Raw genomic sequence first — 20,963 nt, 5'->3', positions numbered from 1 at the left:
CGCCTCCTGAGCCTTTCCCGACTCCGCCTCCAGTGGCTCCCTCAGCTCTGCCTCCAAAGCCTCCCCTCAGCTCCGCCTTCTGAGCCTTCTACGCCATCGCCTCCCTCGGCTCCGCCCCCAGGGTCTCCTGCGGCCCTGCCTACGCCTCCTTCGGTGCCGCCACCCAAGTCTTCGACTGCTCCACCTCAGAAGTCCTCCTTGGCCCCGCATCACACAGCTCCGTCAGCTTCCCCAGTGGACACTCCCAGGCCACCCAAACCGGTCCTTGCCCTGTGGCCACCTCCCTGGCCTCCTAAACCTGTCCTTACTCAGTGGACGCCCCCCAGTCCCCGTCATATACCCCCATGCATTTGCCAAAGTAATCCAAATGAATCCCCATTTTTAAAAATGTTTCACCAAAATGGTAACCCCCAAAATGTCAACATAAAAGTAACTCTTCTGAATCTCAACATAAAACATTCAACACTAGCAAATATCCTCCTTTATATCCATCTTGCACAATAACACATAAACCACCAACTTTTACCATTTAAACAGGGAACTAAAAATCCCCTGTCATAGTTTCCTTAACCAAAAAAAATCAATTAATTAATAAATACATTTGCCCAAACACAAATGGATTCAAGTAAAACATTAACATAACTCAATACATGCAGCTATTTTCTGTGTAAACAAGCAGCTTAAAAGTGCAGTTCCTATTTACTTGAATGGGGAAAGACTGAAATCTCTTAAACTGTTGGTCAAGATTACACTAAAAGAACATATTTCAAACCAGCAGTAAAATCTGATAACACTGGTTGTTAAATTGTGCTTCTTTACCTCAGCTCATGCTAAATTAATGCAATTTTACCAGCTTGTTTAGCTAATATGCATGCACGATCTCAAGTTGATTGACAGACAATGTCTGTTTCTTAAAGGTGATTGTCACTTTTACCTGTAAGGCAGGACCTCATTTCTACATCCATGGCCGTTGGGCATTCCAATTTTTCCCATTCGTTAGTAGTGGTGATTTTGATTCATTTCAGTGATTCAACTATTTTGATTCTGTTCACCAAAACGATTTGTTCAGATTCGTTCATTGATTCAGTTAGTGAGCATATCTTCAAGTTACGTCTTTGTGAATGCAAATGGCATAAAATGACCATCTTTTAAGTAAACGCATTGAACCAAAAGCATTCATTCTCAAACAGAGCAAGTTGAATTATCCTTCATTAAAATTCTACTAAGAGACTTCAGCACTGCAGAGTGTTAAAGCATCAAAAGTCTTTCCCCACAAATGATAACAAAGCATATCTATCATACTGTGAACTGCTAAACACAAAGTTTTTATCAAGCTATTCAAATTAAGGATAACAATACTAGCCTAAAAATAATAGAGTTTCAATTACGTTCGTATGTCATTGTAATGTGTGGTCATCACTCATTTTTTATCATAATTCATCAAGCTCCTTTTCTTGTTGAACAAGATTGACAATATGAACGAACGACATGCAGCTCCTCTTATTCAGCTGATCATCGTTCATGATGACTGATTCATTCATTCAACAATTCCTGTACATTCAAGTTTTTTCATGACACAAACAAAATGACTGACTTGTTCAGTTGAATGGGTGTATTCACTCAGTGGATCCAACCATGATATGCTCCATCACAGCCCGCTCTCGAATGCTATCTCATGCTAAAGTGAGTCTTTAAAAAACACAAAGGAAAACAAATGGAATTTGCATGGCTACAAAAGTACAAAGACATTTTAAAATAGAGTTTAAACACCATAACATTTGGCACCACAAATGTAAAGTCTTATGCCTAAAGTTTACTTAGATTTTGACACAAACGCTCAGTGTGTATGTACAGCCTAACGCACGTACAGGACACGTGATGCAAATTTCGTCATCAGCAGAGTGCTTGAGCACTGTATGCACGCAGCCTGATTTTTCTAACTGTGCGTCTTTGAACTGCGCATGCGCGTTGAAGTATTTACATGAATAACTTTGTCCACATGGTGGCAATACTCTCATTTGAGCCTTTTGTGTCACCAAAAAATGCTAGAAGAAGATGTAATTGCCAGTAAATAAAAGGAGACAAAGGTAAAAATGACAACAGTGGATTTGCACATCAAGAGCGTGTGTGCGAAGAGGTCAGGAGATACCTGTATTTGTGTAACTGGAGTCTGAAGGAGTATAAAGACATCTTTATGTGTCTAAATTCTTGAAGAGAAATAGTCCTGTGTTTTATAACAGTCATAGCGCACATGCGCCAAATGCCTGTGTATGCACACCATCAATTGGAGTGTACTTTGACAGACTCGCGTTCAGCTGTAGGCAGACTCTGAGCATTTACTTAAAAATCGAAGTATACTTTGGGCTTTAATTTCCCCATATTTTGTGTAATGCTGGGCTTAATTATTACTAAACAAATAAAGATCAAGAAAAGTCTAAATATCTCACACTCTGCACCAAAGCCACACAATTATGGAGCAGCCTGTCCAGGGACATTAAATCTGTTTTTAGATCTCGTTTAGAAACTAATTTGTATTAACTTGATTTAACTACATTGTACGTTTTAGTTTTAACCTTGTGTTTTACTGAGTGTGTTTTGTTTTTATGTTTTGTGAAGCACTTTGTGCTGGATTGCTGAAAGGAGCTAATAAAGTTATTATTTTAATCTGTAATTTATGTCCTTTTACCTCTATGGTCCTCAATATTTTTTTTTGATATTCATAAAATGGGGATTATGTTTTGTGTATACCTATAAGCCAATGCAATGCTCCTTCACAGCGTGCACTCGAATGCTATTAGCTTGTGCTATAGTCAGTCTTTACAGGCATGAAAAACAGTAGAACTCATTGGGAGAAAGGGAGAGACATCAGTGAACTATAAATATGAATTGTGTATTTAGGTGAACTAGAACGTTTCATTTAATTTAATTTAATTTAATTTAATTTGACCAATTGTCACACATTATACATACATTTCTGCATATACATGGTGAAATTATTTATTTTTCACATATCCCAGCTAAGCTGGGGTCAGAGTGCAGGGTCAGCCATGATACAGCGCCCCTGGAGCAGATAGGTTCAAGGGCCTTGCTCAAGGGCCCAACAGTGGTGTCTTGGTGGTGTTGGGGCTTGAACCCACGACCTTCTGATCAGTAACCCAGAGCCTTAACCGCTGAGCCACATTTAATTAAAAGATTAATTCGACAAGACAGACTAGTTTGTGAATGAAACATCACTACCTTTCATTTTAATAGAAGCGGCCCATCCATCCATCTATCCATCTTCAACCGCTTATCCAAAGTCGGGTCGCAGGGGCAGCAGCTCCAGCAGGGGGCCCCAAACTTCCCTATCCCGAGCCACATTAACCAGCTCTGACTGGGGGACCCCGAGGCGTTCCCAGGCCAATGTGGAGATGTAATCTCCTAGTCTTGAGTCTAAAAACCTAGTCCTGGTTCTTCCCCGAGGCCTCTTCCCAGCTGGACTTACCTGCAACACCTCCCTAGGGAGGCACCCCAGGGGCATCCTTATCAGATCCCCAAACCACCTCAACTGGCTCCTTTCAATGCAAAGGAGCAGCAGCTCTACTCCGAGCTCCTCACAGGTGACTGAGCTCATCACTCTATCTCTAAGGGAGAAGCCTGCCACCTTTGCCTTCCGTCTCAACTCTGTTTTCGTGACAACGGTGTGATAGAGCGAATGCAATACCGCCCCCGCTGCCCCAATTCTCCGGCCAACCTCCCGCTCCATTGTCCCCTCACTCGTGAACAAGACCCAAGGTACTTTAACTCCTTCAATTGGGGCAATACCTCCTTCCCTACCCAGAGTACGCACTCCATCGGATTCCTGCTGAGAACCATGGCCTCAGATTTAGAGGTGCTAATCCTCATCCCAGCCACTTCACACTCGACTGCCAAGTGATCCAGTGAGAGCTGAAGGTCACGGACCGATGATTACATGAAGACCACATCATTTGCAAAAAGTAGCGATGAGATCCCCAGCCCACCGATCCGCACCCCTTCCCCACCCCGACTACGGGTTCCTCCACTTGGGTTCAGATCAGGGAGGCAGTTCCCCCCAATCACACTTCTCCAGTTGTCCCACGTGTGTGTTGAAATCACCCAGCATCACTATGGAGTCCCCTACTGGGGCCCTATTCAGGACTCCATTCAGGGTCTCCAAGAATGTTGACTACTGCTGGTGCATATACACAGACAACTCAAGTTGATCAAGTCAAGACCCCTGGCCTTCACTGCCACCCATATAGCAGCGCATCTGACTCCTGCGGTTTCTCCCATGGGTGGTGGGCCCAAGGGATGAAGCGACCCATCTCTGCTTAATAGTCTCTGGTAATATTAAAAGGGAATATTCGTAAAACCTGATGATATACTGTGATGAAGCAGGCGAGGAATTAGGATGTATATGCAGCTTTATTAAAATAAACACGTAAATCAAAACACAGGGAACCTAGAACAGAGCATAACAAAACATGCAAGAACTGACAAATTAACTGGGGGAAACAAGGGCTTAAATACACATGGAAAAAACAAGGAACACCTGGGGAAACAATCAGGGAATGAGAAAAAGTCAGGGGAAAACCAATCATAAAATGAAACTGCAAAGGACTACAAAAACTAACAGGGAACTAAACAAGAATTTCAATATAAAAGTACAAAAACAACAGGGAATATGACCGTAACTTGCATTGTGAATGCGATTTTCCGTAAACAACACACTATACATTCACTGCAATATCCTACACTAACTAAATACAAAAATATTATATCAGTCTCTAAAGTATGAAAAAATTCAGAAAACATCAGACTAACTTCTAAACAGTCACTTATACTTGAGTATATTATTTCAGGAGCTCAGGTTTTCACAACAAGGACAGTTGTTCAGTATTTTGTATGTAGTCTGTCTTTTATATGTTTTTATACATGTTTATCAATATTTGTTTAAAGTTTTGTCTGTTACAGTTTGACACGTTTTTTGTCATTTTGCAATTTTTTTTTTAATTTGACAAAAATTCTACATCTTACACTTAAACACTTAAAAATGGCATGACGAAATATACACTTATTTTAAAGGACATATTTGTCAAAAGACTAAAATGATAACAACAAAAAACTAAAAAATTAACACTGATTTCAATCTTACAGTCACTCACAACATGTTGAAGCCCAAAGCACATTCAAATCACTCCTGAATGAGATCTACACAGAGCTGTACATCACAGAGAGTGAAAGAGGAGAGATCAATAATGAACATGAGGTGAGACAGATTGAGAAACAGTCCAGAAGAGCAGCAACAGAGGACACACCAATCAAATGCAATGACATCTTCAAACCTTTACCTGGACAAGACAAACCCATCAGATCTGTGCTGACTAAAGGAGTCGCTGGAATTGGAAAAACAGTCTCTGTGCAGAAGTTCATTCTAGACTGGGCTGAAGGGAAAGCTAATCAGGATGTCCACCTCATATTTCCACTTCCTTTCAGAGGACTCAATTTGATTAAGGGCAAAGAACTCAGTCTTTCAGATCTTCTTCAGGATTTCTTCACTGAAACAAAAGAAATGGACCTATCCAGCAGTGAATATAAAGTTTTCTTCATCTTTGACGGTTTGGATAAGTGTCGTCTGTCTCTGGATTTTCAGAGCAATGTGAGATTGTGTGACGTCACTGAATCAGCCTCAGTGGATGTGCTGCTGACAAACCTCATCAAGGGGAATCTGCTTCCATCTTCTCTCATCTGGATCACCTCCAGACCAGCAGCAGCTGATCTCATCCCCTCTGAGTGTGTTGATCGAGTGACAGAGGTACGAGGATTCAATGACCCACAGAAGGAGGAATACTTCAGGAAGAGAATCAGAGATCAGAGTCTGGCCAACAGAATCATCACACACCTGAAGTCATCAAGGAGCCTCTTCATCATGTGTCACATCCCAGTGTTCTGCTGGATTTCAGCCACTGTTCTAGAGAGACTGTTGAGTGAAGCAGAGAGTGGAGAGATCCCCAAGACTCTGACTCAAATGTACACACACTTCCTGATCATTCAGACAAACATCAAACATGAGAAGGACTATGAGAAGAAAAGTAAAGACAGAGATATGATCCTCAAACTGGGGAAACTGGCTTTTGAGCAGCTTGTGAAAGGCAATCTGATCTTCTATGAGGAAGACTTGAGAGAGTGTGACATTGATGTGACAGAAGCATCAGTGTACTCAGGATTGTGCACTCAGATCTTCAGAGAGGAGTTTGGGTTGTATCAGGGGAAAGTGTTCTGCTTTGTTCATCTGAGCATTCAGGAACATCTAGCAGCTCTATATGTGTACCTCTCCTTTACAAACAACAACATAAATGTGTTTGAACAAATCACCAAACAAAGATTGTACTCTAAAGTTTTAAATTTGACAAAACAGAATCCATCAAAACAGGTTTCTATGTTTGACCTGCATCAGAGAGCTGTGAATGAGACTTTACAGAGTAAGAATGGACATCTGGACCTTTTCCTGCGTTTCTTTCTGGGTCTCTCATTGGAGTCTAATCACACTCTCTTACAAGAACTACCGACACAGACAGGAAGCTGCTCCTACAACAAAGAGAAAACAGTGAAGTACATCAAGGAGAAGATCAGGAAGAATCACTCTCCAGAGAAATCCATCAATCTGTTTCACTGTCTGAATGAACTGGGTGATGATTCACTTGTGAACGAGATCCAAGATTATCTGAAATCTGGAAAAATAAAAGAAACAAAACTCTCCTCTTCACAGTGGTCAGCTGTAGTGTTTGTGTTGTTGACCTCAGAGCAGAAGATGGATGAGTTTGATCTGAAACTGTTTATTGGAGCACAAAATAAAGCAAATGAAGTTCTTCAGTATCTGCTGCATGTGATTAAAGAATCCAGATCAGTTCTGTGAGTAACACTCAAAATAATCACAACAATCATCACACTTAGGCTACTAAGGGTCACACTAATTACACCAATCAGGACAGGTAGCTGAACATTTGGGCTACAAAGGGGGAAAATCACACTAATGTCACTGATCAGGACAAGTAGCTGTATATTGACAGTGCTTATTACACTATTTTTTGTGAGGTTATTCTGAGATCATATAGATCTGGTCATGGTGTAATGACTTGATGGGGAATTGAATGTAATGAGGGACAGGACTGACAACAGTGTCTTCAGATCAGAACCGTGTAAAAGATCAGAAAAGTGTCTTCAATTAGATTTTAACAGGAGCCAGAATTTACTGAAGAAACATGAGCAGAGAGGAAACATGAGAGAATTACTGAAATGTTCAAAGAAATCAAGAAGCAGCATTTTGAAGGCAGTGTCATGAGTGAATTGCATTTAAAATTGTTCCTCTGTAATGACTGTATTTTCAGTGTGGCATGAATTCTGTCCCCAAAAGTGTGTGTGTCACCTGGTCACTATAAGGTGAAGAAACTTAAAGGGTAACTAAACACCTGCTCAGAGTCTGACTCCACCCACTAGAAATATTTGAAAATGCAGGAAAAGTGGGCAGACCCCGGCGGGGATAGAGGGAACGCACCTGAGACTCGTAGTGACGGATTAATTGACAGCTGCTGTCAGACTCTATGTTATTATTATTCCTCACACGGTTACATGAATCTGGCGTGGTGAGCTGGAACCTGCTTACGTCAGCTGTCACCGCTTACGTCACGAAGTACCGCAACAGCCAATAGAAAAATTCAACTGCAGTAGCCACCGTTCAACCTGAAGAGGGCAGCACTCAGACGTTTTTACACCATATATTGTAGAATTAAAACACTTTATACACAAATGTCAAAAAAATTACTTGAATCAATGACCAGTACTAATAAAGCCCCAACAGATCATTAACTAAAAAAAGGGTTTAGGGTTTAGTTACCCTTTAATGGACAGACAGACAGCAGCTGAAGTGAGAGGGAAGTGTAGCTGTTCAGAAAATGTTATGCAATTTATTTTAAATGAGTGGACACAATCCTTAAAACTTGCAGCAAACTGCTTTCAACAATTCTTCATAACAGTTGACAGAACGTGTAAAAACACAACAGTTATTGCAAACATTTAAGTCATAAAATTCTGTCTTTCTGCTTAAATCAAATAGATTTTTTTCAGTATTATTTTCACTACTGCAAATATTTGAGCAAAAATCAAAAGTGAACAATTGCTCAAAAATTTGTATAGATCAGAGTACAGTGTTCAGTATATTTTTATGCCACTGCTGGCCAAATTGATGCCCTGCGGAAGTTGTTTTGGTGGAATGTGAGTTGATGGGCACGAGGAGATATTCTGTGTTCCGTGACTGCTACCGGGTCCTTGAATAACGTATTACCAGGGCTGTCACTTGGCAATCTGATGCGATCATCTTGAAGGGAGGGGGAGGTTTCACGTGATATGAGTGTGAAGCGATCGTCTGTGTTCCGCAACTGCTTTTGGGTTACCTTGAATAATGTATAACATGTGAGTAAGGGCAGCCGGTGGACTTTCTGGTGCCCCCTAAGATGGTGTCCTCCTAGGGTAAGATGGTGCCCCCCTAGGGAGTTGGTGCCCTAAGCAGACTGCGTAGTATGCATGTAGGGAGCGGCAGTACTGTTTTTATGTGTTTTCTCCATTTTCACACTATAAATTTGATCTTTTCAATGCACACGAAAAACAACCTCCGATAGATCAGAAGTCCTTAATTTCCTATGTAGAGTCACACGGGGGCTGTGTGAAGGAAAGACAATCTGCGGATGCAGAATTTTCAGATACGATTGGAGCTTTGCATGCTTTAAAATTTGAACTTGAGCGACTAGGCTATATGTGACACCCCGACCAGATGTAATGTATTCAAATCAAATCTATGTGTGCGAGATGAGAATTATTAATACTTTTTTGTTTAACTTTATCATAAACACTTGATACTTGTAAAAAGGCATGGATGTTGATAATTAAGTAATAAATTATTAATTTAATATTAATATTTTAATATTTTTTATGTTGTCTCTATATGTTCCCTCAATCTCGATGAGGATCACCGTTTAGTGCAAGAGATGCGCCTCAACGGGGATGAAGATATATTTCTGTTTATGTTGCTAATATATGACAAAAAGCTTTTGTAATACAGTAAATGTGTGATTTAATGTATGCATGTGTCATTTATTTCTGCACATGCAAAAGATAAATAGTAAAAATCACATCTATGAATTTCTGCTTCGTATTTGCTGAATTATGGTTTTAACTGTTAATTATCTTAATAATAACAATAAACTGAGAGAGTGAAGAGTGTGTCATTGTTCTCTGCAGGTTGATGTATTGTGGTGTCACAGATGAAGGTTGTGCTTCTCTGACTTCAGCTCTGAGATCAAACCCCTCACACCTGAAAGAACTGAATCTCTCATTTAATAAACTAAGAGATTCAGGAGTGAAGATGCTCTCTGATGGACTGAAGAATCCTCACTGTAAACTGGAGATACTGGTGTAAGATTTCACAAAACTCTCAAATCCTCCTTCATTTTCATTCTGCAGTAAATAATAATGATTTAACAACAATGAAAACAAAACAAAAAAAATACATTGAAAACAGAGTTATCTTAGACAATGTAAGAGAATGTTGATTTAACTTAAATCTTAATTTAAAGACTTAAAGCTTAAGTCTTAATTTTACCCTAAAAATTAAATGAAAATCTGTAATTTACTCCCTCTCATATTTGGAGAATCCTCACTGTAAACTGAAGATCATCTGAGAGTCACATGATCTGATATTCTGACAGAAATATTTTTAAATAATGTATAATTGCAACAATTCTTACAATAATATAGAGTTATCTGTGAACTATGTGTGTCACATGTTATTAGGAAATACTAAAGAATCTGATCTAGTCCAAATGTAAATCCAAAAAACATCATCCAATAAACGATCATAAGATCAGAGAAGTCCAGAAGTTCAGTAGAAAACAAAATCTAAATCAAGAACCAGAATCAGAGAAAAGAAACCAGACAGAAAAGTCACAATTGATTCATTACAGTATTTAAAATAAACCACATTAGCTAAAATGAAGATTTATGAAGAAAACAAAATCATGAAGAAAGAGAAGGAAAAACATAAAAAAAAAATTTGTGTTTGATATTTAAAAAGATATCTGATTTTATTAATATTTTTTTATCGAATTAAAGCTTTTTCTTTGTCAAAAAAGATGGTTGATTAAGTATTAAATAGATTCATATTTAGATATTTTTGTATCATATTGAATTGATGTTTCTTTACACTTTTAAAACAAACACACATACATTTAAAAAAAATATTATATGGACCCAGACATGGTAATATTCTCCTGTTAAACTGATGTGTGTGTGTTGTGAACATGGAGAGTGAAGAGTGTGTCATTGTTCTCTGCAGGTTTAGTGATTGTGATGTCACAGATGAAGGTTGTGCTGCTCTGAAATCAGCTCTGAGATCAAACCCCTCACACCTGAGAAAACTGGATCTGTCATATAATAAACTAAGAGATTCAGGAGTGAAGCTGCTCTCTGATGTACTGAAGAATCCTCACTGTAAACTGGAGATACTGGTGTAAGATTTCACAAAACTCTCAAATCCTCCTTAATTCTCCTTCTGCAGTAAATAATAATGATTTAACAACATTGAGAGAGAAAAAGTCTAGTTCATTCCATGTGGGGGTTGGTCTCTGCCAGGGCTGCGCTTTGTCACCAATCCTGTTTGTGATATTCATGGCCAGGATATCGAGGCGTAGTCGGGGTGGGGAAGGTGTGCGGTTCGGTGGGCTGGGGATCTCATCGCTGCTTTTTGCAGATGATGTTGTCTTCATGTCATCATCGGTCCGTGACCTTCAGCTCTCACTGGATCGCTTGGCAGTCGAGTGTGAAGCAGCTGGGATGAGGATTAGCACCTCTAAATCTGAGGCCATGGTTCTCAGCAGGAAACCGATGGAGTGCGTACTCCAGGTAGGGAAGGAGGTATTTCCCAAAGTGAAGGAGTTCAAGTACCTCGTGGTCTTGTTCACGAGTGAGGGGACAATGGAGCGGGAGATTGGCCGGAGAATCGGGGCAGCGGGGGCGGTATTGCACTCGCTCTATCATACCGTTGTCACGAAAAGAGAGCTGAGCCGAAAGGCAAAGCTCTCGATCTACCGGTCAGTTTTTGTTCCTACCCTCACCTATGGTCATGAAGGCTGGGTCATGACCGAAAGAACTAGGTCACGAGTACAAGCGGCCAAAATGGGCTTCCTCAGAAGGGTGGCGGGCTTCTCCCTTAGAGATAGGGTGAGGAGCTCAGTCATCCGTGAGGAGCTCGGAGTAGAGCCGCTGCTCCTTTGCGTCGAAAGGAGTCAGTTGAGGTGGTTTGGGTATCTGGTAAGGATGCCCCCTGGCTGCCTCCCTAGGGAGGTGTTTCAGGCACGTCCAGCTGGGAGGAGGCCTCGGGGAAGACCCAGGATTAGGTGGAGAGATTACATCTCCACACTGGCCTGGGAACGCCTTGGGGTCCCCCAATCAGAGCTGGTTAATGTGGCTCGGGATAGGGAAGTTTGGGGCCCCCTGCTGGAGCAGCTGCCCCCGCGACCCGACTTTGGATAAGCGGTTGAAGATGGATGGATGGATGGATGGATGGAGAGAAAAAAATGAAAACACAGTTATCTCAGATAACGGAAGATCATTTTGCTTTAACTTATCAGATTGAGTCTTAATTTGACCCTAAAAAAATTAAAAATCTGTAATTTACTGCCCCTCATGTTTGGAGAATCCTCACTGTGAACTGAAGATCGTCAGAGAGTCACATGATCTGATATTCTGACAGAAATATTTTTAAATAATGTATAATTGCAACAATTCTTACAATAACATAGAGTTATGTGTGAACTATGTGTGTCACATGTTATTAGGAAATACTATAGAAACTGATCTAGTCCAAATGTAAATCCAATAAACGATCATAAGATCAGAGAAGTCCAGAAGTTCAGTAGAGAAACAAACAAAATCTAAATCAAGAACCAAAATCAGAGAACTGAGAAACCAGACAGAAAAGTCACAATTGATTCATTTACAATATTTAAAATAAACCACATTAGCTAAAATGAAGGAATTATGAAGAAAGGAAAAACAAAAAACAAATTATTTTGCGTTTGATATTTAAAGAGATATCTGATTTTATACATTTTTGTTTCACAAGTTAGTTTGCCCATATAATCTTTAAGCTATTAAGGTTCAACTTATTTGACTTGCTCTCCATGGAAGAGGAGCTCGATGAAGCAGCTTCAACTCGAGCTCTGAAGTATTCCCCCAAAAAGATGCAGAAGGAGTTTAGGACAGCAATTTCGATGCTTAGAGGTTGAATTGATGTAGATCAATAAGCTTCCTGCTCAGCTACTGTTCGGACGCTCTTGCTTACTGCTCCGTGCTTTGCTCTATCACTTTTATATTTGTATATTTTATCTCCTTTTATCAACTAATTTTAACTTAAGCAAATCAGCAAAATGCTCAAAAGCTTGGACTACTACTACAAAAAAAAGCTCTTCGAATTCTTTTATCCGACCAGCCTCCCACTGAAGGTTTTCATTCCAGGGAAGGGAAAACATAACTGCCTACATTCAAAAGGATAAGAGAAAATGCCTCTTCTGGAATCTACTTGCTGCACTAACTGCCACAGACTTTTACAAAGGATTGCAGTTCTACGGGACCACCAAACCAGACGGAACACACAACAGAGCTTCGTCATGGACGCCCTCAGCATACAGCCGGTGAGTCCCATGAATCTAGTGCTCCTCGACAGGCCATACTGAGTGTAGAGAAACAAGCCAATTGACTTACAAATCGATGGCACAAACAGGGAGCGAGACCAAAACAAAAGGCACTCGAGACATCAGATTGTCAAGAGCATCACATATTGCCGCAGTAGCATCCTCTACCCCAGATACAGCTCTGAAAAGGATTGCAAACACTGGTTTCCTACCACCGCCTATACGTCTTGAGAACAGATTTGAAGTATTAATGAATGAGGAATCCCCAAACGTGATGAATGTGATTGAACACATACTAAATCAGCCAGTAGCTAACACTGATGCTAACTGGCGCTCAAGGTCGAGCAGACAGCGGCATTCAGCTCAGAGCACTGCCGGGCCCAGGACTCTGATAATGGGTGACTCCATAATCAGAAACATTAGCAGCAGGGAACATTAACTACATGCTGGCTTCCACAAGCAACAACTTCGAATGTAAACAGGAAACTTCAGAACTTTCTGATGAAACATAAGACTACAAATCGACTCATCATTCATGTGGGGAAGAATGATATTCATAAAGAGCAGTCAGAACTCCTTAAGAAGGATTTTAATGAACTTTTTGAAACACTTAAAAGACTGAAAGTTCAAACATTCATCAGTGGACCACTTCCAGCAAGAGGAACAAACAGGTTTTCACGGTTGCTTGGGCTTAATACATGGCTGCAAAAAACCTGCAATATAAAAGGCGTGAACTTCATTGACAACTTCAAACTTTTCTGGAGTCAGAGGCAACTGTTTCGACAGGATGGCCACCACCCAAACAAACTTGGTTCAAGAGTGCTAAAGGACAATATCTACTTCTCCCTCAATCATCCTTCTGCAGTGTGGGCCAATCCACTCAATCTGAATGGCACACACACACCTGGACACAGTATGAATGACCACAGGACTTCACTTCAGCACCTGAATGGACATGCGGTTGACAAATCACACAAGGACAATGATAACACCACTCAGCCACAACAATTTCTGCTCACGGCCACAATCTCAGCTGAGCCCTGCCCACAAAGCTCACCACAGACAGACATATTAGAACTGCTCCAAGATTCAGCACCCAAGGACGACTTTCTGGAAAACACCCAGGGAAACCAGGACAGCATATTACAGCCTCCGATAACACCAGAGCAACAGCCCCTCTCACCAGACAAATTATCCCTCTCTCCAGCATCTCCACATCTGTGGAGTCCTTAATGAAACATCCCCTCCCAACTTTACTTTTTTGAGTGTCTGCAGAGAAGGTAGGAGAGGTGGGGGTTTAGCTGCTCTTTTTAAAGATGTCTATCAATGTAAGCAAATATAATTTGGAAATTACCCGTCTTTCGAATATCTGGGTAGTGTGTTAAAAGGTGCTCCCCGCATTTTACTTATCATTATTTACAGGCCTCCAAAATACTCTCCAGCCTTTTCTGAGGACTTTACAGAACTGTTATCAACAATTACCTCAGAGTTTGACTGTTTTGCCATTGCTGGAGATTTTAACATTCACATAGATAATGCAGAAAACAGTATGGCAAAAGAAATCAAAACTGTTTTAAAAACTTTTTTATCTGACTCAGCATGTACATGGACCCACACACAATCATGGACACACACTAGATTTATATAAACCCAACAGATCACTCAGATCAGGATCACATCAGCTAGAAATACCAAGGGTTCACTCTAAGCAAGGAGAGTCTGGTTTTAGCTATTATGCCAGCCGCAGCTGGAACCAGCTTCCAGAAGAGATCAGATGTGCTCCTACAGTAGTCACATTCAAATCCAGACTCAAAACACATCTGTTTAGCTGTGCATTTACTGAATGAGCACTGTGCCACTGTGTGTCCGACTGTTTGTACTGTATTTTATTTTATTTTATATTCTCAACTGTTTTAAATATTCTTTTTTTTTTTATTCTTATTTTAATCTCTTCTATGTAAAGCACTTTGAATTACCATTGTGTATGAAATGTGCTATATAAATAAACTTGCCTTGCCTTGCGTAGATGATCATGAGGCTTAGTATGGAAGGACCCCCCAAAAAAAAGTGAAATGAAAGGGATGAAGATATATGATGGTGATTGCCTAGTTTCTGCGGGAGCTGTGAGCGGGGCAACTGTTGTACATTTGCTGTAGATTTTGCAGGAGTTTGTAATGTAGTGGCAGTGTCAACTGGAGATGCGTCAATTTGAAAGGCTAACGTATCTCGCCGCTGTGTTTATCAACCTTGAGTCATGAGCAGGCGATGCTGCTGCTTAGGCTGGACCGATGTCTCCTACTATGTCCACCATGTGGAGCTATGAATTGGGTACTTCTGCGGCAGTATCATTTTGAAAGGGGCTACGGCATGAGCTATGTTTGAAAAGCATGTCCCAGCGATGTGTTTGTGGCAAAAGCTGCGACTGAGGTACTGTTGCGGCAGTGTGAAATGCAAGCAGCTCAAGGGGCTGCATTAGGATTTCATAAGCTTATTGCTGGGAGGCATCTCGCTGCTGCGTTTATCAACCAAGAGTTGTGAGGGAGCACTGCTGCGGCAGTGACACTCTACAAATGCTCCTGTGGGAGCAGCGTTTGGACTGGAGGATTAAAAAAAGTAGCTGGAGTACGTCCCGCCGCAGCATCCACGAAGTTGAAATTGCATGGGCTCTCAAATGTCGCAGATGGGGAAGGAGGTCCTCGTCCCCAGTGGAGTGGGCCGAATGATATCCGAAGCAAAACCTCCTGGTATCAGAAGGAGGGAGCCTACGGTACATAGATAAGATGCAGAGCTACAATCCTTCGCAAGGGCCTGAAATCGCATAAGGAGAACAGGGAGCCCGCTACGCTTTGGGAACAGATGAATCCTGGTACCTCCAGTCCGCTGTTGAGATAGGAGGGCCCGCACTGCAATCCAATTGGGAGATCCCTCATGGTCAAGAACACAAAGGATCACTCTGCGATTTGGAAGGGGAGAGCCCCCACGGTGCCTGAACGAAGGGCTCACACTCCGCTTCGAAAGGGAGTGCCCCTAATATATAAACTGGAAAGCTCACTCTGCATTCGAATGGGAGAGCCCGCGTTGCATCTGATCGGGAGGGACCACACAGCGATTCGAATGGGATAGTCCACGCCAGGCGTGGTAGCTCACACGCACTCTAACGGGAGAGCCCTCGCTGCGTCCAGATGGATACGAGCCCAGCGGGGCTAGGTTAGCAGCGAGGTGCGTAATAGTAGGGAGGCATGGCCTGAGCCTAAAAAGATGTGTGTGTCTGGTGTGCTTGTCTGATTTGATGGAGGTTGGATCGAATGTATATTTACATTTACATTTATGCATTTGGCAGATGCTTTTATCCAAAGCGACTTACAGTGCACTTATTACAGAGACAATCCCCCCCGGAGCAATCTGGAGTTAAGTGTCTTGCTCAAGGACACAATGGTGGTGGCTGTGGGGCTCGAACCAGTGACCTTCTGATTAACAGTTATGTGCTTTAGCCCACTACACCACTACCACTCCCCCCACAAAGGTTTCAAAGGTGTGGGATGACCACCAATAGAGCATTTTAATTTGTTGCTCGGAAAAAATCTTTCTGGACAACTGGAGTAGCGGCCCCTATGCGGAAGGAATGGGAAGAGAAATGTTCAGTTTATTGATATAGAGTTTATTCTTTATTTAAGGAATGTAAGCTGCTGAGGTAGACTTTGATTGTTCCTGGCTGAATAGATTTGGTATTATGGAGGTTGGATATGACAGAGAATGCGGAGAGGAGGGTAAAATCTGGATGAACTAAGTTGTATGCGCTGTGGAAGTTTTTGAAGGAACTTCAAGCTGTCCAGTAGGTTAGGAATGTTCTAGGAGAGATTGCTTTTAGTATTGAACCTATAGATAGGGTGTTGAGTTGTCTAAGAGGGTGGTCTACAGGAGCTAGATTTTGGTAGACTGCATTGAAGCAGCCGACTTGCGGAGGCAGCCTCACGCAAGGGCCTGCTCTGGGTGGAAGGTTTAGACAGAGGACATTAATGCAGCTATAGGGGGCTGTGCCATTGATATATTGCATTTAATCAGTCAGCTTACGGATCCAGCCTCATGTAAGGCCCGATCTGGGTGGAAGGGTTAGACGAAGGACATTTATGCAGCTAAAGGGGCTAAGGTTAGTTAGGAAAAACATGACAATTATGTTTGTACGCACCTATAGGGGAAGCAAATGTTTAGTTAGGAATACAAAACTTTATACACACCTGTAAGAGAAGAAAAAGATTTGTTATGAAAATGTAATTTTACGTTTGTCATGCCAGGGCACTACTGTGGCATTATCGAAAGTGTTCGGGCGCTGCGGCACGGTATCAAATGGGGCGGTGCTGCGGAGGTACCAAGTGGGGCGCTGCTGCGGCACAAACAAGTGGGCACACATGGCTGTATTACGTTTACACATGGCTGTAAGGAAAGCACAAGGTTATTTTGGAGGTCATAATGGCTCCATTTATTATGTGTTGGGCTCATTGTAACCATGACCAAATAAAATGCCAATGCGAAGGCTAACGGGAAATGCTAAATGCTCTTAAGATTACTGCACCACCACTGCAATTGAACGGGAGAGCCTGCATTGCAATCGAATGGGAGGGCTTACACTGCATTTCAAACGGGAGAGTCTGCGACCAATAGGCTGAGGTGCACACAGCAATTCGACGTGAAACGCACAAACGGGAGAACCTGCTATAAGAGGAAACATGGTTGTAGTATTGTGGTGTCATGGGAGTTTGTCGTATGGTCCGAAAGATGCTGCAGTTGTGGCACGTGGACAGCACATTTGTGTTGCTTAGGGATGTTTTGAGCCAATGGCAGGGGCACTGCAGTCATGCCTTCTTAACAACTCAAATATTTGCCATTTTTGGCTCCTCAGTTTGTAATGGTGAAGTCTTGGAAAGACACCTAGATAGAGAAAGCAAGAGGTAAACCTGCATGCAATCTGGTGACAGGAATTTAAATGGGCTCTCACAGAGGCCTGCTGGAAGTAATATTTGGTTGAAACTTATACTGGGGAGACATTTCACACCCCTGTGAATAAGAAATAATCTGTAAAAAATTAGATCCATGGTCACTGGAGAGTGGGCTGCACTTGCACCGGTAGAGGAAAAACTTATGCTAATGCTTATTTAAGGGAAAAGCATGCGGTCGTTGTTTCGGGGACATACGTCTAGGGAGAAGAAAAATAAATATTAGTGACATTTAGAAACAATAATGTGACCAACAGCATAAACTTATCTTCAAAAATAAGAGTGTGGCATGGGGACATGGTCGTGTGTTGGTCTGCGGGAGAGGGAGAGAGCGGTAAGGCTTGTCACCTGGTTTATAATCAACCCTAACACCTGTGTCTTGTTATAGTGATGCGGAGAGAGACATAAAAGGAAAGCCAAGAGTACAGAGAGGGAGAGAGAAGCCTGAAGGCAGACAGTGCTAACGCCTATGTTTATGTTTACCTTTAATGTTTATGTGTCCCTATGTTGAGAGAATTAAAACTGTCCTTAAACCTGCTTCGCTGTCTCCTGACTCCTCCATTGCCAAACCAAAGAGTGTTACAAAGAGCTTTAGCTCTGCACTGCAAACAGAGAAAATAGACTTGCAATCATTATTCACTTGTTGCCATTCACTCCTTAGGATTACTGCATGACAGCCACCTGCTGTACAATATATGTCTTGCATGATTGATGTATTTGCATTGCAATAGTTTTGTGAGGCGATAGGAGAGAGAGAGAGAGAGATTTTTGTATCATATTGAATTGATGTTTTTCTTTACACTTTTGAAACACAAACACACAAATTTGAAAAATATTAAACAGACACAGGAATGGTAATATTCTCCTGTTGAACTGATGTGTGTGTTGTGAACAGAGGTTGAAGAGTGTGTCATTGTTCTCTGCAGGTTGAGTTATTGTGGCGTCACAGATGAAGGTTGTGCTGCTCTGACTTCAGCTCTGAAATCAAACCCCTCACACCTGAGAAAACTGAATCTGACTGGGAATAAAATAAGAGATTCAGGAGTGAAGCTGCTCTCTGATGGACTGAAGAATCCTCACTGTAAACTGGAGATACTGAGGTAAGATTTCACAAAATTCAAATCCTCCTTCATTCTGCTCCTGTAGTAAATAATAATGATTTAACAATAATGAAAAAAATTTAAACAAAAAATATATATAAAAAAAACGTAAACAGAGTTCTCTCAGATAACGGCTTTAACTTTTCCAATTTAATGGAAATAAAGATAAATATTATCTCATTATTTGCTCATCCTTATGCCATCCCAGATGTGTACGACCTTCTTTCTTCTGCTGAACACAAATTAAGATTTTTATAAGAATATTTCAGCTCTGTAGGTTCATACAATGTAAGTACAGTGCATCCGGAAAGTATTCACAGCGCTTCACTTTTTCCACATTTTGTTATGTTACAGCCTTATTCCAATATTGATTAAATTCATTATTTTCCTAAAAATTCTACAAACAATACCCCATAATGACAACGTGAAAGAAGTTTGTTTGAAATCTTTGCAAATTTATAAAAAACATAAGTATTCACATCCTTTGCCATGACACTCAAAATTGAGCTCAGGTGCATCCTGTTTCCACTGATCATCCTTGAGATGTTTCTACAACTTGATTGTAGAAAGTCCACTTGTGGTAAATCCAGTTGATTGGACATGATTTGGAAAGGCACACACCTGTCTATATAAGATCCCACAGTTAACAGTGCATGTCAGAGCACAAACCAAGCCATGAAGTCCAAGGAATTGTCTGTAGATTTCCGAGACATGATTGTATTGAGGCACAGATCTGGGGAAGAGTAGGCTACAGACAAATTAATGCAGCATTGAAGGTCACAATGAGCACAGTGGCCTCCATCATCTGTAAATGGAAGAAGTTTTGAAGCACCAGGACTCTTACTAGAGCTGGCCGCTCAGCCAATCTGAGCGATCGGGGGAGAAGGGCCTTAGTCAGGGAGGTGACCAAGAACCCAATGGTCACTCTGACAGAGCTCCAGCGTTTCTCTGTGGAGAGAGGCGAACCTTCCAGAAGAACAACTATCTCTGCAGCACTACACCAATCAGGCCTGTATGGTAGAGTGGCCAGATGGAAGCCACTCCCCAGTAAAAGGCACATGACAGCCCACCTGGAGTTTGCCAAAAGGCACCTGAAGGGCTCTCAGACCATGAGAAACCAAATTCTCTGGTCTGATGAAACAAATATTGGACTCTTTGGCCTGAATGGCAAGCGTCATGTCTGGAGGAAACCAGGCGCCGCTCATCACCTGGCCAATACCATCCCTACAGTGAAGCATGGTGGTGGCAGCATCATGCTGTGGGGAAGTTTTACAGCGGCAGGAACTGGGAGACTAGTCAGGATTGAGGGAAAAGTGAATGCAGCAATGTACAGAGACTTCCTTGTTGAAAACCTGCTCCAGTCCGCTCTGGACCTCAGACTGGGGTGAAGGTTCATCTTCCAACAGGACAACGACACTAAGCACACAGCCAAGATAACAAAGGAGTGGCTACGGGACAACTCTGTGAATGCCCTTGAGTGGCCCAGCCAGAGCCCAGACTTGAACCCGATTGAACATCTCTGGAGAGATCTGATAATGGCTGAGCTCTGACACTCCCCATCCAACCTGATGGAGCTTGAGAGGTCCTGCAAAGAAGAATGAGAGAAACTGCCCGAAAATAGGTGTGCCAAGCTTGTAGCATCATACACAAAAAGACTTGAGGCTGTAATTGGTGCCAAAGGTGCTTCAAATAAGTATTGAGCAAAGGCTGTGAATATTTATGTACATGTGATTTTTCGTTTTTTATTTAATTTTTTTTATTTGAAAAGATTTCAAACAAACTTCTTTCATGTTGTCATTATGGGGTATATTGTTTGTAGAATTTTGAGGAAAATAATTAATTTAATAAATTTTGGAATAAGGATGAAACATAACAAAATGTGGAAAAAGTGAAGCGCTGTGAATACTTTCCGGTTGCACTGTAAATGATGATCAGACCTTTGAAGCTCCAAAAAGCACATACAATCTGAATAAAATCTACTCCAGTGGAATAATTAATGTCTTCTAAAGTGAAATGCTAGGTATGTAAAAATAGATAATAAATCATTATTTAAAACTTTTTAACTGTAAAATTTCTATTCCGGCTAGCTCACTCACGAGGTTAGAATACACAAAGACTCTGAAGTGACG

At 41.5% G+C, this 20,963-nt stretch overlaps 1 protein-coding gene and 1 long non-coding RNA gene across 4 annotated transcripts in view; one reads left to right on the top strand and one right to left on the bottom strand.

Annotated features, from left to right (window-relative positions):
- The window catches only part of LOC127650383 (NACHT, LRR and PYD domains-containing protein 12-like), a 294,503-nt gene that overhangs the window by 77,819 nt on the left and 195,721 nt on the right, over window positions 1-20,963 (top strand). The window contains exons 6-9 of the mRNA XM_052135780.1: window positions 5,158-6,912; window positions 9,295-9,468; window positions 10,388-10,561; window positions 18,661-18,834. Coding sequence (XP_051991740.1) covers window positions 5,158-6,912; window positions 9,295-9,468; window positions 10,388-10,561; window positions 18,661-18,834 — 2,277 coding nt within the window. The remainder of the gene's footprint in view (window positions 1-5,157; window positions 6,913-9,294; window positions 9,469-10,387; window positions 10,562-18,660; window positions 18,835-20,963) is intronic.
- LOC127650485 (uncharacterized) overlaps window positions 1-20,963 on the bottom strand; it is a 240,457-nt gene that overhangs the window by 66,455 nt on the left and 153,039 nt on the right. Inside the window, exon 1 of one of the 3 annotated variants that reach the window (XR_007971455.1) lies at window positions 5,903-5,963. The exons of the other annotated variants lie outside the window; for them this stretch is intronic. This is a non-coding gene — a long non-coding RNA (uncharacterized LOC127650485). Of the gene's footprint in view, window positions 1-5,902; window positions 5,964-20,963 lie in introns of those variants that run through there. 3 annotated transcript variants of the gene reach the window in all.

This window comes from Xyrauchen texanus, chromosome 10, assembly GCF_025860055.1.
Source record: "Xyrauchen texanus isolate HMW12.3.18 chromosome 10, RBS_HiC_50CHRs, whole genome shotgun sequence".
Classification (NCBI taxonomy): domain Eukaryota; kingdom Metazoa; phylum Chordata; class Actinopteri; order Cypriniformes; family Catostomidae; genus Xyrauchen; species Xyrauchen texanus.
Note: the sequence above shows the minus strand (reverse complement) of the source record. Positions and strands in the feature narration are given on the sequence as shown.